The 16,694-nt window shown below is 40.7% G+C and overlaps 1 protein-coding gene across 1 annotated transcript in view; it reads right to left on the bottom strand.

The window, feature by feature from the left end:
* Nucleotides 1-1,540: 1,540 nt before the first annotated feature.
* MINOS1 (mitochondrial inner membrane organizing system 1) overlaps nucleotides 1,541-16,694 on the bottom strand; it is a 15,410-nt gene continuing 256 nt past the window's right edge. The window contains exons 2-4 of the mRNA XM_010577264.1: nucleotides 5,504-5,551; nucleotides 4,767-4,876; nucleotides 1,541-1,783 (exon numbers count right to left, since the gene is read on the bottom strand). Of these exons, the coding sequence (XP_010575566.1) occupies nucleotides 1,775-1,783; nucleotides 4,767-4,876; nucleotides 5,504-5,551 (167 nt within the window). The 3' untranslated portion in view covers nucleotides 1,541-1,774. The remainder of the gene's footprint in view (nucleotides 1,784-4,766; nucleotides 4,877-5,503; nucleotides 5,552-16,694) is intronic.

Genomic DNA, 16,694 nt, shown 5'->3' with positions numbered 1-16,694 from the left:
TGATGCTCTTCTCTCCAGCTGAACCCACTGGCTTACCAGACTGCTAGCATCACAGCACACACAGAGAACTCAATAAAAACACTTTCCAAACCACAGAGGAGCTATGGCTCCAAAGTACATAGTTCAAATTAAAAATTGGGGCCAGATAAAATGATTCAAAATTCGGAAGAAAGAAAGAGATCCTGTTTCCAATAAGCTGTTTTGACCTGACTGATGAATGCAGTCCGGCAAGGGAGGAGGTGGAAAAACAAGGACATGCTCAAGCAATGGTCCTGGATGGTATCATGCTTTGACAGTCTTTAATGCTGCTCTGGCATTAAAGCTATTTTATTTCACAAGTCCATTGCTCTAGGCGAGCTCTTCAGCTTCTGTTGACTCTGGGCACAGCTCAACATGTTTCTTCAGCGTGCAAGATCCTCACACAAGTGCCCAGGGGGATGTGGGAGTGCAGGACTGCTGTAGCACCCAGACCAAATCTCAGTCCCACTGCTCAGTAAGATAAGGAGTTTCTCAAGCTCTCTGAACTCAGAAAACTGCCCCTCAGTCCACCCCCTTCCTTTTGTTGGCATGGTTTAAAAAAACCAAATATTGCGCAACTTGTTTTCCATTGTGTTTTCCTTTCTGGAGAGGAATTTTTTTTGTCACTCTCCCATCTGCCAGCACTCACCATGCAGCAGAACAGGCTTTCAATAAAGGAAAGCTCCGAATCAACCTGTATCATTCCCTTTCTGTCTCAGGAGACTTACATTTACATCCTGTGTTACACAGACAATATGCAGCAAGCATGGGAGAAAGAAAAGAGGTCCCTGAGAGCCATCTCAACAGCTAGAAAATTGTGCTGAGTAAAGAAGCTGTGAAGACAACCTCTCAAGTCAGGAGAAAAGCAGTAGAAAACATGCCAACAAGTAATTACACAGACTGGGGTAAATGTAAAGTAGAAGGGAATACTTGGACCAGTGACTTGCCAAGGTAATAAAGAGCTTTAAATATTTGTGACCCACTCCCAGACACTGAAACCTATATGCTCTCCCACAGAAGAGGGGTGAAAAAACAATCAACCTCAAAGGTAAGCTCAAAGCCAGATGGCATATGCATCTGTTTAATTCGCCCACTATCCTGGGAAGTTTCAAACTTGGGTCACTCCATGAGTCAAAGCTACAAGAGACAGCACTGGCTAGCTGCATCAGTCACACAGCTAGGATTCACCCCTTCAGATTCTGTCTCTTTGGAAGGGACAAAATTCCAATTTTAAAGGGCAACTGTTCAAACAGGACATAGGAGTATTTATATTCCTCTCCAAACACCAGCACAAGCAGCAGGGGTCTAGTGGGTGATTTATGAGGTGGGAATGCTTCTTTGAACTGTATGTTAGATGGGGGTTGCCTTTCCAGAGTGGAGAGGAACATACGACGGCTGTCTTTTCTGAAGAGCTCTCACAGTGGCTTTTACCCAGGTGGTCACAGCTGCTAGGTATTCAAAATGAAGTCCTCTCCTTCCATTCTCTCTCTCTCACTCACATAGAAAGTCAACACACCAGAGAAGGCCATTTTTCTTTTATTTATTTCCCAGAAGAGCTCTTCCTTGCACTTTCCAGACATGATACAAAACAAGCAACAGAACTTTGTTTCATGTTCAGAAACAGTTTGTTGGAGTATAAAGAGTTACTGGTGATCGTTACTGAAGAATGTTGGCTTATTCCAGGGGCACTTCAGTATTCCTGAGGAATAATCATTGATTTCTCCTTCCTTCCCACTGGGATAGTCTTAGTCATTAGTCACTGTTCCTGTAAAGCAAGAAGGCTTATATTATTAAAAAGCCATTTGGGTTCCTTACATGGAAGGTGCTGCACGATGTAAAGCAAGCCACTTAGCTTTGTAACATTTCCAGAAGGTAGGCTAACATTTTCATCCTTTGCTAGACCGAGAAGTTGAGTATGGAAAAGTTAAGCAGCTATTTTCATACCAGAAGCATGCCATGTTTTCATGCATATAAGCCTCCATTCTGATAAAATGGGTACTTCAAAAGAGCCCAACATTATTGTTCAAGTTAACTATTCATAGATTGAATAGAAATCAGATAGAAATCAAAGCCACAAAGGGCAGGAAGAAAGGCTCCAGTTGCCAAACTTCTTGTATTGTTGCACATCAATATAATCCATATTGCAATCAACGTACAGGGTTGTGGGCTTTTGGGTGATAAATAATACAGGTTAAATGACCTGAAAAATGTGATACTTTCCATTTTGCAAGGAAACCTTAGGCCGTGTAATTCTCAGCCATACCATTTTAAGCCTTGAAATAATTGCTAGATTTTGATTTTAATTCAGCTGGAGTCACAGTGACATCCACTTGATCAAATTACTTAAAAAGCCCTCAGAATCTTAGGACCACAAATTAGAACTTTTCTGCATTTTAAGTCGTCTCTTGGCCTAGATGAATGGCTCTTACATTGGTGTTAGTGTTTCATGATCAATTTACTAACTCCAAAGGATGGGCAGCGTGATGATCCAAGTTACAGCTAGAACAGCTGCAAAGTTGCTTTGTAATCTCTTGATTATTTGGTGTCATGAAGGTCCTCTGTCCTCTCTCATTCTCACTTAGGATTCAGAATTAAGAACTTCATCCTGAAGAATCAAGAATCCAGACTGGATAAAGCCCCAAGTAACCTGGTCTGACCTCATAGCTGACCCCGGTTTGAGGTCAGACCAGATGACCTCCTTGAAGTCCTTTCCAACCTGAGTTATCCTATGATCCTATGAACTTGACAGGTTTGGAAAACTAGATAAAATTTTCTTCAAGCTAATCCTTGTTACATTTGTCTCTCTCTTAATAAAGATGATTTTCTTGCAGAATCTCACATTTTGAGAAGTTAAGATTTTAACAAAACCTCCTTTTTGTAAAGGAAGTCCTATAGAGTTCAGTTACAACAGTATTTTCTAGGAAAAAAACAGATGAGTGATAACGCAACAATATTTTCCATGCTCCTAACCAACAGAAATGAAATAATTTTGTTGTAATAACCCTGGAGCCATTATCCATGACACGACATTTTGGAGAGATTAATGACATTAACCATTAGATGGTTTCATCTGCGTCTTCCCTCTCTCAGCATGTTCAGCCTCTTTGTGCCAGAGAAAGCTAGCGGAGACAGTGCACTGGAAACTATTTGTCTAGTCTTGTGCCATGCAGGCAGCTGTGCTTCTTCTGTGAAGTGTCCTTTCAATTACCTCATGCTTCAAAGGACCACCCTTGCTCCAGAACACAGATTAGTCCTTAATCCAAACAAAATCCTTTACTAGGCTGACCCGAAAGTCAGTTTTCCGTTGCCCAACAGCCCTAGTAACAAGCATCCTTGAATGAATAATACTTTCTCAGAACATGTGAACAGGGCATTTACCATTCACATGAAGCCAGAGAGATGTCATTCCAGCTTCTTGTTGGAGACATAAATTGGAGGAGCAGCCTCAGGATGCTATGGAAAGCTAGCACGTTTTAATGTTAACAAATCTGGCCAGAAGAGGCACACATAGACTTTTGATTCTGGGCCGAAGCTGACAGTGTTCTATCAGCTGCATCTAAGTCACAGTTTCTCTGTACTGTTATCCAAAATATTTTATTCTGGTAAGTTGTTGAAGAATCTTCTTATTGTTTCCCTTACTTAAAAGGCAGCTAAGAAAATATTTGTAAATAGGTATGTCTGGTAGGGCTGTAGAAGGCTGGCAAAAGCTCATCTGCCGGTAAATCAGAGGAAGACTGGACTCAACTTACAGCTCTAGATGCATCAGGAAAAAGCCTAAAAACACCTTCAGGCCTCCTTCATTAGGCAGACGAGCAATACAGGAGCAATTTTTGCATTCTGTGTACTTGCCATGAAAAGCTCCTGGCAGAACATTTTACCTCAGTACTTTCTGAAGTGCTAAAATAACTGTAAATATGTCCTGGTGGATGCCTCTCCACCAGTATCAGTGAAATGCTTTTAGCAGTATATGGCTTTGTGGATCCAAAATATGCAGGCACACCCCTTTTTTTTTCTCCAGATGCCACAATGATAAATTACCATAACAAGAGCCCCAACTTTTATATATGAAGAAATATTGAAAATATTAATGGAGTCAGTTTGTGGGCTTAGTGCACTGAAGGCAGTTTGCAAGCATACAAATGGTTCCTGCCAATTAATCTATTTTTAAGTATTTTCTCTCAGCATGGTCAGTGATAATACTGAACTCATTTAAATTATCCTCTTCAAAACTATTTAAAGGGTACAATTTCTTCAGACTAATTAATACATTACTATCCAGCCAAACAAGCCACAAAACTTACAAGTGATTAGTATTTTCATGTTGCAAAAAACCCCCAAACTCCACAGAAGATCAAAGATCTGCTTCCACAGGCAGATCCACCTGACATGCTTCTTCCTAGCTCATCTCTTTCAAAGTCTGAAGACACAATCTTACTGTTAGTTTAGTTTTTCAGCCCTTCTAACATGTATTTTTATTACGCATGTCTTCAGGTTGTGGGGAAACCTACCTGCAGGACCTGTTAAACTAATTCTATGTATTCAGTCTAGTAAGTTCACTGCTAAACACACCAGATACTAGATTTCTAAAGAGCAGGGGAACCACCCCCTCTTTGACAAAACAAGTTTCTTCTTACTAGCACCCTTTTGAGAAAGGCAGAGGAATATCCATTTAAATGGTGTCCAGATGTATCATTTAATGCTAACTTCTAAACTGTTACCAATTAATAGTAACTAGTACTGGTACTTACTTTTACAAATTTACCATGGAGAAGATATGGAGACTGGAAGTCATGTTGACAATTGGAATAAGCCATTCCTAACCCCATCCCTGACCCAAAAGCAATAGGCCATGTCTTTCCTGTGGAGGAAGGCAAGCAGAGAGGAAAAGTTAAAGTCAAGAAAAGCTGTTCATTTCACATGACAGCGATAGCATTGTTAAATAAGCACCAAGAAAGAATAAATTACTGGAAGATGCATATTAGGCATTTCAAGTTCTATGAGTCCTAAAATCAGCTAAAAACCAGACCACTTCAGAAGAACAACAAGAGTAACAGTGAGTAAGACATCATATTTAGAATTTAATGGAGAGCAATCTCTGAATTCAAGATATTACTGGAAATTATTCTGTTACCAAAGCATAACTAAAAAAGAATTTAGATCAGTTTTAAAGCCCTGGCAAGAGTGGCATAAACTGATGTCTAGACACATGGCTCCAGTCATTTGGCTCAGGGTTTCCTGCAATTCCAGAATGTGAGCTGAGCACAGTAGGAGCTTAGAGAGATGCTGCATATAACAACCTTGTTACACAACAGTTAAACGTTTAGGTAACTCCATTTCAACTGAAAAGACGTGACCAATAATGAAAGAATTGGTCTAACATGCTGATTAAGTTTTACATGCCTCAAAGATTTCTTAATCTTAAACTGCATGTGTAATAGACAGAAATTAGGAAAACAGGCAGTCAAGACTACTGCAGTGTACTTACTTTTGAAGAAGATGACTGAGAAAACAATTCCTAATCCAAATCCAGCACCTGTAAGAAGAAATGCACCGAGTGAGGTCTAAGATAATGCAAAGTAATGGAAAATTATTTAGTTCTTTACAGTAATTCTTTGTTCCAACTGAGGAATATCAGACTACAAGTTATTTCAGCACACCAAACAAAAATGTTCTTAAATACCAATTCTGGAAAAAAGTAATTCTTGTTTTCTTAAGAAACTGTAAGCAGCTAATTCAGATTAGAATCCCAACATATCAGAAAGATTTGGGAAACAAACCAGACTCTCATCCCAGGGAAAGTTACTAAATTTCTGTCACCATTTACAATGTGAAATTAAGATTTATTTGGCTCATTGTCAGCAAATGAGAAACACTTAAATGAAAACTTATTGTGTCCTTGAGCTTTAGATTCTGCAGATGAATATCTTATTGTATTTCGTTTATCTCACTACTTTAACTACTTCAATGTGTGTCCTGCGGGCAGCAGAACTTTGATGCTTTGTGTTACCCTATACCTTGCAAAAGAAAGCTCCAGGCTGCTTATCTTTCACATCCACAACATTCATTATGGAGCATATTTAAACACATTAGGAACGAATGACTTTTCACATCCTTATACTATATATAGAAATAACTGCAGCAGTTGAAAAAAATTTATCCGGCACCATTAAAAAACTCGGCTGGCATATTTAAAAATAATTTTTGCTTTCCTTGGAAGGTGTGCTTATGATTTTTTGCAAGAAATCAGGCAAGTCTGCAAAACTCCTCTCATGACCCAATAAATATAACAGTGAAAACTTTGAGCTCAGTGGGTAAATCCTACCTTTAATTATATCAACTAAAGACAAGAATTTCAGATAAGGTGCAGAAGTACAAAAGTTTAAAAAAGGAAAAAAAATAATCAGTCATGCCTATGCTCATTAAAAAAATACCTAAGTTTCAGGTTTATTTTGCAGCAGACACATCCTGTTATAGGTTTCAATTCTCTCCTTTCAATACGAGAAATCTAACTTAAGTATACTGAGTTTTATTAATTAAAAGACATACTTTTTTTTTTAAATAGTCCTAAAAACACATGATCTTTATTTAAGCTCCTGTTGAATGCATTACTAAGTGGGTTGAGTCCAGAACAATGCCAAAGAATCCTATACCCTCTTGGCGTATAGGAGCACATTTCTTTTTTTTAAGTTTCCTTCTGCTCTTTAAACCTTTTTCCTCACAAAAAGCATGTTAACGGTAGCTTCTATCGAGGCACAGATTACTGAAACAACACTTAACTGCACTACCTAGTAAATTAAAATTAACTAAGCACCCCACGTTTTTCATTGATTAAAAAAACTTAAATATTAGAACAGAGGTGACCGAACAGATGATCTGAGCAAACCCCCTTATGTTTATTCTCCTGTTAGGACTTCACTCTCCATATTTACTGAGAGCTGGCAATCAGAGTTGCTTTTGAAAACTCTTTTCATTTTACTACAGATTTTCAATTGTGACAGAGGTAACTACTTTACCAGGTCATTACAACTTTGGAGTAGGCTTACAAAACATGCAACTGCAGGGAAGAACTTTGACCGCTTGCCAAGTGGTCCTGACATAACTCCCCCAGACACTTTAGAAACTGAGCATTTTGCAGAAGGTCAGGTTTTCACTCTAATCATTTGCACAGCTAAGGGAAAGTCTCAGTTCCTCGGACGTCTGGTCAGAGCTTCAGGCTTTTTCGGCATTTCAGACGGTAAGAGATACACTACTTGGAGCATCTCAAATAAACAGCTAACTACTCATACTGTGCCACTGACCGGCATTTATACGTAGACTGGAAGAGACATCATGCATTACTAAGAGCAGCAGTCCATCCGTGCTAATTCCTCCACGCCCCCTCCCCAAGCACGGCCTTCCTTCTCTACCTTTGCTATAATACAGCTGGTGTTGGCTCTTGCAGAATGTTTATGCTATTGAAGATAATTACTATCTTCAAGAATTCATCCAACGGACAACTGTTTGGCCCTCTGACCCAACTCCCTCTGCCAGTGTTCTCCTACAATACGTAGTTATGCTGCCTTTTTGGTTTGGGCTGTTGTACTGTAGGTCTGAAAAGGACTTTCTGGAGGTAATTACTTTCTGTTCAGACAGCACTAGGCGTTGTTTGAACTGTCCAGTTCAGAAGGGCTGTCATGCAGTGAGTGATACTGGTCCTACGCTTCCTGTTCAAGAAAAGATCCCTTCTGCCAATCCAAACAGTTTAGCTAATCAATGAGAAATGATTTACAGGATGACAAATTCTGCATCATCTCCATGCAGAGCCCAGGCAGTTTCTAATGTCACCACATTTTCCACGTTACCAGTCAAACCCACATTCTTCTTACCAGTGTGGTGGTAAACTGCTTACGTTCTTGTCTTAAGAAAAGCCTGCACTAAGGAAGCAGCTATCGTTAATACAGTTTCTTTCCATCTACTTCCAGAAATCATCATTATCTTGTATTCTCTTCATCTCCTTCAGATGCTATCTCACATTACAGCCCCATTTGTAAGAGCTCCACACAGATGCCATCGGTGCTGCTTCCTGTTGGCCATGGGGGAAGCTACAGGAAACACTCTAGAGGTGAAAAATTTATTATTTCTGCCAACTGCAATTCAGCCTAAGCCTAAAACAAAACCTAGGTCTTCCCCCACGCTAATACCCAACACCACTGTTAAGCAGATGTGGTCCAGCATGACTGACTTAGGAAAGACCATTCTGTCTTTCTTAAGAAAGCTTTTTTCTGAAGCAGTGAATCTGAAGGGATTCCTCTTTTTCATGAAAACACAATTTTCATGCAATTTTAGAGGCTATCACTGCACCCTGTTCCAGCAGGAAGGGAGGAGTACAGTGGCTGATTAGGTTAAAAAGATGATGGTAAGATATCTAGGGCCTTGCTTTAAGTAACAAAAATGCTACAGAAAAGTAAAGGAGGAGATCTGACAGCTAATGGTTTTTTGTTTTCCGTCCAAGGCGGCAACTTGAGAAACAAAGCTAAAAAAGAACCTTAACTTCCCTCATGCCAAAGGCAGTTAGGTTCATTCCTTTTCTTACTGAGGAACAGATTACAGTCTACACTGAAAACTGTTGCTGATCACCAACACTCAATCAACAAGAAATGCTCAGATCTGCCCCCTCACATCAGCCAGTGCATATACAGCATTTGCTCTTTTCTACTTGCTTTTAACATTTAAGCATTGGTTTTAACTTCAAACCAGAAGCTTTAGCTGCATTTAATTTCTTACCCCATCTGGTTAAGAACCTGTTTCTGTGGATAGTTTGTCACTCATCTTCATTCCACTAGAAAGTATTTGTGGTTATGTGGTCATTTCCTGTGTCTCCAGGACCAAGGGGGAGCTAAACCACCTTGTCTTGGGAGCAAAGTAACGCTTTTCACTTTAATTCTATATAAAGTTACACCAGAGATAAACAATGGCAGAGCTGTTGATGAGTTTTACAGGTTTAAGTTCTCACATGCTCAATTTCCTTTTAAAGGGGCAACATGTTGCTTCAAAGAGCCTCCCACCTGACCAGGGGACACTCAGTCTGCAGCTGTTTCTACTAAAGATCAGCACCTCTAGGCCAGGCTTTAACTTCATAACAATAAAACATGAAAGGTTTATCTTACAATAAAAACAAACGAACATGGAAAAGCTAAGGGCTTGATCCATGCCGGGCACATTTTCCCTCCTTTTCTTGCATGACAGCCTCTTTGCAGGAAAAGGCCACAGGAAAGAGTACAACGCATTTTTCACCTCCTCTGACAGTTTAAAATGTTTAACTAGAAAAACAGCCTCTTCCACCCTACATCTATCACTTCAGCTTAAACTCATTTACAGTCAGTGTCAACAGGGGACAGGACAGTTCTGTGGACATCTTATTCCTGCTCCCCAGTAAGTATCCCAGCCACACGGACCAGCACAGCCTTACGGAATTGGTATTAGGCAGAAAGCCCAGTCTCCAAAACTTTTTCATTCTACTTTTTTGGCTCGTACACCTTCCAAGAAAAATGTCACGGTACCTCAAATCAATCTAACACACAGAAGAGCACGCGCCGTATACCCAACAGGACATCATAAAAGTGTCTCGGAGAGAAACACAAATCTTCAGGATGGGCTCCTGCCCCATAAGAACATCTGGGAAAAGCTTTTTCTATAAATTTAATCAACAGTCTCTCCAACGGCAATACTACATGGTTCTTTCCTAGGCTACCCAAGTAGCTACAGGCTGAAGCAGCTATTAAGACTGCCACACCTAGATATATTTTTCTTCAATAGCTTGAAACTTAAAATAGAAGGATTAAAATGTACTTGTTGACATCTGGCAAATGTGTTGCTGTTACTATAGCAGCTGGAAGTTTTTAAGTTACTTAATAGTTTTCTTTTTGTCATCACATTATTTTCCTCTGCCATTCCTCACACACAAATACAAAAACAGAGCTTCAGCCTCCTCTCCTTCAGATTCTGTTAATTTACAATTAGAAGAACTAAATGATTGAAATAAAATGAAGAAGGAGCTCCTGGAAGATGGCTTCTTGTTCTAAGAAAATAGCAACCACTCTGTACAGACAAGACTCTCTAAAATAGGTCAGGGACTTGTCCCAACAGGGAAGATTTCTTCCCAGCTAGAAAGACAGCTTCCATTAGGATCAAGAAAATCTATCTAGCTCGGTTAGCTTCTCTCTGGAGACAGTGACAGCAACAGCTTCAAGGTCCAACAGCAGATCTCATCCACAGGCCTGATGCACTGGAAGCTTCAAATGAGCATCAGCTCAGTCCAGCACTAAAATTTGCTTTAGGGAAGGAAATACCTGAGAAAAGTCAAGATCTTCAAAACAAACAAAAACCGCAAGCCACTCTCAAACTATATTCTCCCTCCTGTTGTAGGGTGTCCTGTCCTGCCCCCCTCCAATCCCACTTTAAGAAGATACAGAGACAATCATTGTGCAAAAATGGTGAGGAGATCCTTCTTCATACACCAAGGCCTTTATAGGGCAGCACTTAGCACCAGTTAGAAGTCCGAGACCATGAAATCACTTATTTACAGAGAGAATTAATTTTAAGCAGACTCTTAGCAAGGTCTTTCGTGGCAGGAATCAGATTTTCTTCAAACACCAACTCTGAAGCTTTCATTCTCATCTCCCCTGTTGTGTGGACTGTTTACATAGCAGACAGAAAAATGAGCAAGGACACTAGAAGAAAACATAGTGAAACTATATACCAAGTACTCGAGGAAGAAGCAGGAAAAAGTGTGTTTTGTTTTCTTCTAGCACTTGACTGTAGTAACACAGAATACTTGGAATGACAGAATATAAATATCCACATACCATTATAATACAAAAATCCCAACATGCTTTCAGGGGCCGCTTTCACCCTTAAGCAGTCCTGCAGTTCAACCAGTGCCCAAAGGCTAACCTTAGATAAACATCAGCACTTTTGCAGATGGACACACAGCAGCAGGAAGTATCGCTGTTAGCCCATGATCTCCCAAGCAATCACAGCGATAGTCTCCTAGTGGACCAGAAACTTTTCATCCTCGCACCAGTAAATGAGGTGGTGAGATGAGACGGCAGATGCATTTCCTCCCTCTTTTAAAAGGGGAAGGGGAGAAGAGTAGAAGCTGCTCTTTGAATAGACAGCACAACAAAGGATCTCATCAATACTGCATCAAGCTTTTAGACAAAATCAGGGTTGCACTCGCTTTAGAAGCACATATATAAGATATCAGCAAGATACTCATAATACAGAAAATACACCTCTGACAGAAAACTCTACCTTGTCTTACTGCAATAAAATATTCCACTAATGAAAATGATAGCATTGCTAAAAAGAAAAGTTTTGCTGGAGTAAACACATCCACATTTAGGGCTTTTGCAAGCCTAACTATTAGGGTTGGCAATCAGGCTTCTTCACAACCATCCAACGTAGGTTGACTATTACTGACGTCTACTGGCCCAGCTAAGAAACAGAGGAAATTTAGAGCAAAAAGTGTTACGATGACATCTCACTAGCAGAAATGCTAAAGAAAGAAGCCTGATCCTTCTCAAAGCTCTCGCTATTAATTTATTATCATCAAGGATGTGCCGGCAGCCGCGAAAGGATTTTCTCAGAGAACTATATCTGATGTAACAAAGAACAAAGAGTTGTTCCCATCTACTGCTGTAACATCTCAAGGACCAAACGAGCGGTTTAGGGTATCACTTGGCTGGAGTTCCCTTCTACTGGACAGTGTCACTGTGTGCCACCTCCCAAAGAAGGCACAGCTGGCATCTTATCAATGCACTAATGCAGAGGACAAGGAAGTCAGTGCACTTTGGATTCATTTTCAGCAGAGGAGATCTTACGTAGTCTGGGGTTTTCAATGGCTGCGCTACCAGACAGATGCCACAGCTCTTCTTTCAGGTTTTCCTGTACACCAGAAGTATTGCCAAGACAGGCTGGAACAAGGGGCCAGCAGGGCTTCCCCCAGCGTCGCTCACAGCTTTGGTTAGTGAGCTGATCAGCACAGGGAGCAGTTTCCTGACTCAGTCGGATGGCCAGCCAAGAGGAACAGCAGGACACAATGCAGTTAGGAGAAGAGAGACCTGGATTCCTAAAGATTTTGCTGTCTCTTTCTTCCAAAAGAAGATAATAACCCCTTAATTTGTAGACGGTCATTGTATTCAGAACTCTGCTAACAACATAACTAAATACTGCTGTTAGATTTTTGAATAAAAGCCTATTCTCAGTACAGCATTTGTCCACCTCTTCCAAATGAAACATTTTTTCACTGGCTGTATTGCCTCCCTGCACAGCCTAAGCCATAAACAGTTATTATTTACACTACTTGGTCTGCTACAACTAGTAGAATTGGATCTTCTCCTGTATGACAAAGGAAAATAACTTGGGGTTACAAACAAAGCTCACAGAACAATGCAGTTGTGTGCTCACATAATATTTGTGTCCTCCAGTATTAAAAACAAAATCCCAAATGAAGAACAAGTCTGTTGACCTGGTAGCTAAGACTGGATGGCCACATTACAATTACCAAGCAAAAAACCACTTCAAAACAGGAATTTCAGGATTTTTGTATATTTAGAGAAAGTCTAATCCGGTTTTCAGAAAGCATAATCAAGTTTTATCATTATATAGACTGACTTTATCCTATTCATAACCATGTGAAGGATTATTTAAAAATACTGACATTGAATATTTCAGAAAGAACCATTGTATGGATTGCAATCTGTGGAATGACACAAACAATACAATTTCACCCTTGCCATTGACAGAAACAGCTATTTAAGCAGGCCAGATGATGCAAGCCAGAAGAAATCACGTAGCAGTTGCAGGAGAACTGGAAGTGCCCTTTTCTCTTAAAAAATTCCTATTAAATGGAAATTAGAAGTGTTTTATTTTCAGATGTCAAAACAGAGGATTAGAGGAAAATGAACATTACTACACTGGGTTATTTACAAACTTCCATGCTGAATTTCAGTCAAACATACATCAAAACATTTGTCTCCTGCAAAAAATTAACTTCAGCACAGCAACTTAACACACAACCCAAGCAGCAAACAGCTTTCCTAGGATTACCTTTCAATATCAGGTAAATCACAGTGTTCAACTCATTTAAAACTACAACAGTTTCAAAACAAACCAAGACACACAGGCACACAAATCTCCCTTCCCTTACACACATACTCTTTATTGCCTCCCTCTTCCCCGGAAATGGCATATAATAATTTGTCCGAAATTATAGCCTTGTAGAGAAAAAACAGCTCTGTCAGTCCTTCATGAGTAATAGTCTTTCCAAATAAACAGGCATGAACTATCAATCAGTTAAACAAACAAACCAACCAACCCTTTAAACAGGGTTTGAAGCCAGTAGGATGGAAGACAACCACAATACAATTACTTCCCTGTCTCTTCTCTGCAGAGCTCTACTGATAAGAAGGAAGAAATGGTTGTGAAGGCTGGAGAGGACACAGGAGCTTATAAAGTTTTGCAAGCTCAGAAGAAAAAGAAAGCCACTACAACTTGATTCTCCTTCCCCACACGTAAAACAAGCAACTTTTCTGATGGGTAAGAAAAAAACAGTATCAGGAAGAAAGACGGAACAGAAAGTTATATTATTTAAATGACTGCATGGATGAAAAGTCTTGAGAACAGTGCAAAGCCAGAGCCAGCACGAACTGGATCGCCCATCAGAGAAACCACCTGGTCAGCCAAGAAAGCATAACCCAGCCCACTACACACAAAACACTGTGGCTACAGCTAGATTTAGAAAAAGGGAAGGGGAACAAAAATACCCATCCTCATCATTAGCAAAACAATTAAATGTCAGTCCTAATAAAAAGGAGGCGAGCATATGAACTCCATTTAACAATGTTTCGATGTTTTGTGCAGGCATACAGAGGTTTATAGTACTTAACTCTTTGAAATGAAATACTGTCTTAACAACACCTGACAACATATTCTGTTTTGAATTAACAGGAAAAAGAAAGAGTTTTAATACTAAATTACAAGATACACACAGGTAGTGACCAAAAGCATTTCAAAAGATGTAACATAAGATAAATATATATTTTGGACATTTTAGTGGCAGGAGATCAAGTTTCTTCCAGGAGCTTGATCTCCAACTAAAACAGTACAGCACAACTACAAACATCACAGCCAACTACAAATACGCTTGCTTACACAACTGTAGTGGAAAGCCTGACAGACTAATACAAGATAGGACAGGCTGCATAGCCCCCAGCTATTATTTAAAAACATACTATTGCTAATAAAGTCATCCTGATAGCGGCTACCTCCCATTCTCACTCTCTTGTGTTTCCCATGTCCCTCCAGTCCTCAAATTAATCCATAGGAGTTATCTGCCTTTACAGTTCTCACAGACAATGGAAAACTGCCATGCGTGTAAGGCTTCAGAAATTCAGTGCTTTCCTTTATTTATGGGGTCTGGAATGGGAAAACACAGGGCTAATCCCAACGTTTCTTACTCCCCAGCCACTGGCTGGAAAGATCTCTCTTGCAATAGCACTCAGGAAGGATGTAAAGGAACACACACGAAGGAAACTGTGGCCACCAAAAGGAAAAGTCCAACAAAGAAGCGAGGATTTGGTAAACTTCTATATCCCACATAACAAGCAATAAAATTCTCAGGTAAAAAAGTTTCTTTTCTTTCTTTCCAGTATAACAACAACTGGCCTTGATGGTTTATTGGAAACTCCAGCAAACTTTGCAGTAATATAACAAAAACAATCATCACAACCACGTAGGTTTTTAAAGTCCCTGCAGAGAAAAAAATCATTTCCACTGAGATAGTCTGTGAAAGTTTGTGTTGTCAGCACTCAGTTAAAAGTTTGCATAGCTAGGCCACCGACTCACTTTGCATTTAAAGGCCATCACCATCTTCTGTCACAAACTACTGGAGTATGAAGCAACTTCTGGGTTGTTCCACTTCCAAAGTTCATACCGAGTCATTTGTTGTTATTACCATGGAGGAGGTTGCCAGCACAGACGCTTCAGCCACTGGATCAATTGTAAAAGCACATAAAACAGCAAAATGCTATCACATATGAAGAGAAATGTGTCTGAAACCATCACACTGCATATAGTGCTGAGGACAAAATAAGAAAGCTGCAGCCCACGTGTCCTTTTTGGGCAATCTAATGAAAAACATGAATTTTACCAAGACCTCTACCCAATGCCATCATGAAGGAAACATTGGGAATCCCTGGTCTAGAACACTAGTGCAGAAAGTCTAAGCACATTTTCTTTCTTCTGTTGCCACTTTAGGATGGAAGAAAACACCAAATTAAAACAAAAGGCCTGCTGAAGAGACATGCTGCATCGAAATCAACCCTGTATCCCCTTCTTTCAGCCTCCCAGACAGACTTGTTCTGTACAGGATTCCTACATGTACATGTACAGCTGCAGCATAGAACAAGTTCTTGTTTATAATTTGGCATACTTAATATTTTATGATAAAGCAACCAATGCTATGGAAACATAAACATATCTGGATATGTTTGTCAGACAAACCTGAATAGAATTTCATAAGGCAAAACATTGCTCTGGAGCACTTGACACTTTTCAAAGGCCTGTTATAAACAATGGAAGTTTCAGTTTACTTAAAATTATTAAACAACTTTTCTAATGGAAAAGTATTAGGCAACTAAAACTCCGAGTTCCTCATCAGCTTTCGAGCATAAGGCCACTACAGCAACAAGAAATAAACATTCACATTTCTCAGACATTATTTATGGCTCTAAAAGAGACTTCTGCACCAACACGGAATGCATGCCTTCTGTGTCAGACACTTCACTTCTTGCTCTATACATTGCATTTAACGATTTGCTTTGGCATACACATTTCGTAAAGCCAGAACCGCCATCTAGTCGATTTGCCAGCCTGTCACATGAAGAGCACTGAACTGTGCATACACAACTGCAATCAGTCATAAAACTCACAGGTCTAAGTGAAATGTTATGAATGGTTTGTTGCAGATCAGAAGCACTGCAGGCATGGGCACAGTCCTAACTTTAAGGACAAATAAGCACGGAAAAAAAAATAATCAGCGGAACTGTTCCCCTACTTAAAGAAAAGGCACTACCGTCTGCAGGGTTGGGACACCGGACGGAAAGCTTCTCAATGTCAAACTGCGCACACTGTACTAAGTAACACATGCCAAAGCTATCAGCGGGTCACGCTGCGTACTGCTTTTAATAAACACAGCCCACCTCGTACACTGAGTGATGTGAACAGCTCTGCAGAAAGAGATTTCGAAAACCGAGCCGTCGTCATAGCGAAAGTAAAGGCGGGCAAGGTCGTGGCACCGAAGGACCCGCTTACGCCTGCCCAGGGCCCATTCATTCGGGGCAGGAGGCGTCCCGCTGGCCGCGGAGCTCAGCGCAGAGCGAGATTTCCCACGGAAACCTCTCATCTTCAACAGAGGGAATAACCGCAGGTCAAACCCCCCCCTCCGCTACCGGATCGCGGGTAAGACGGGGCCGGGCCGGGGAGAAGAGCCCCGTCGGCGGGCCCAGCGGGGGTCCGAGCCCGCGGCCAAGGTCACCTTGCCAGGGCCCCGGGCCCCCCCCGGCTCCCTCCCGCCACGCCGGTCCCCGACCCCCGTGGGCAGCGCCGTCCTGCGCCGAGGGCGGAGCCGCAGGACA

The sequence above is a fragment of the Haliaeetus leucocephalus genome, unplaced genomic scaffold (assembly GCF_000737465.1).
Source record: "Haliaeetus leucocephalus isolate CR32 unplaced genomic scaffold, Haliaeetus_leucocephalus-4.0 Scaffold556, whole genome shotgun sequence".
NCBI classification, from domain to species: domain Eukaryota; kingdom Metazoa; phylum Chordata; class Aves; order Accipitriformes; family Accipitridae; genus Haliaeetus; species Haliaeetus leucocephalus.
The sequence above is the reverse complement of the archived record's forward strand: the minus strand, read 5'-3'. Positions and strand labels throughout refer to the sequence as shown.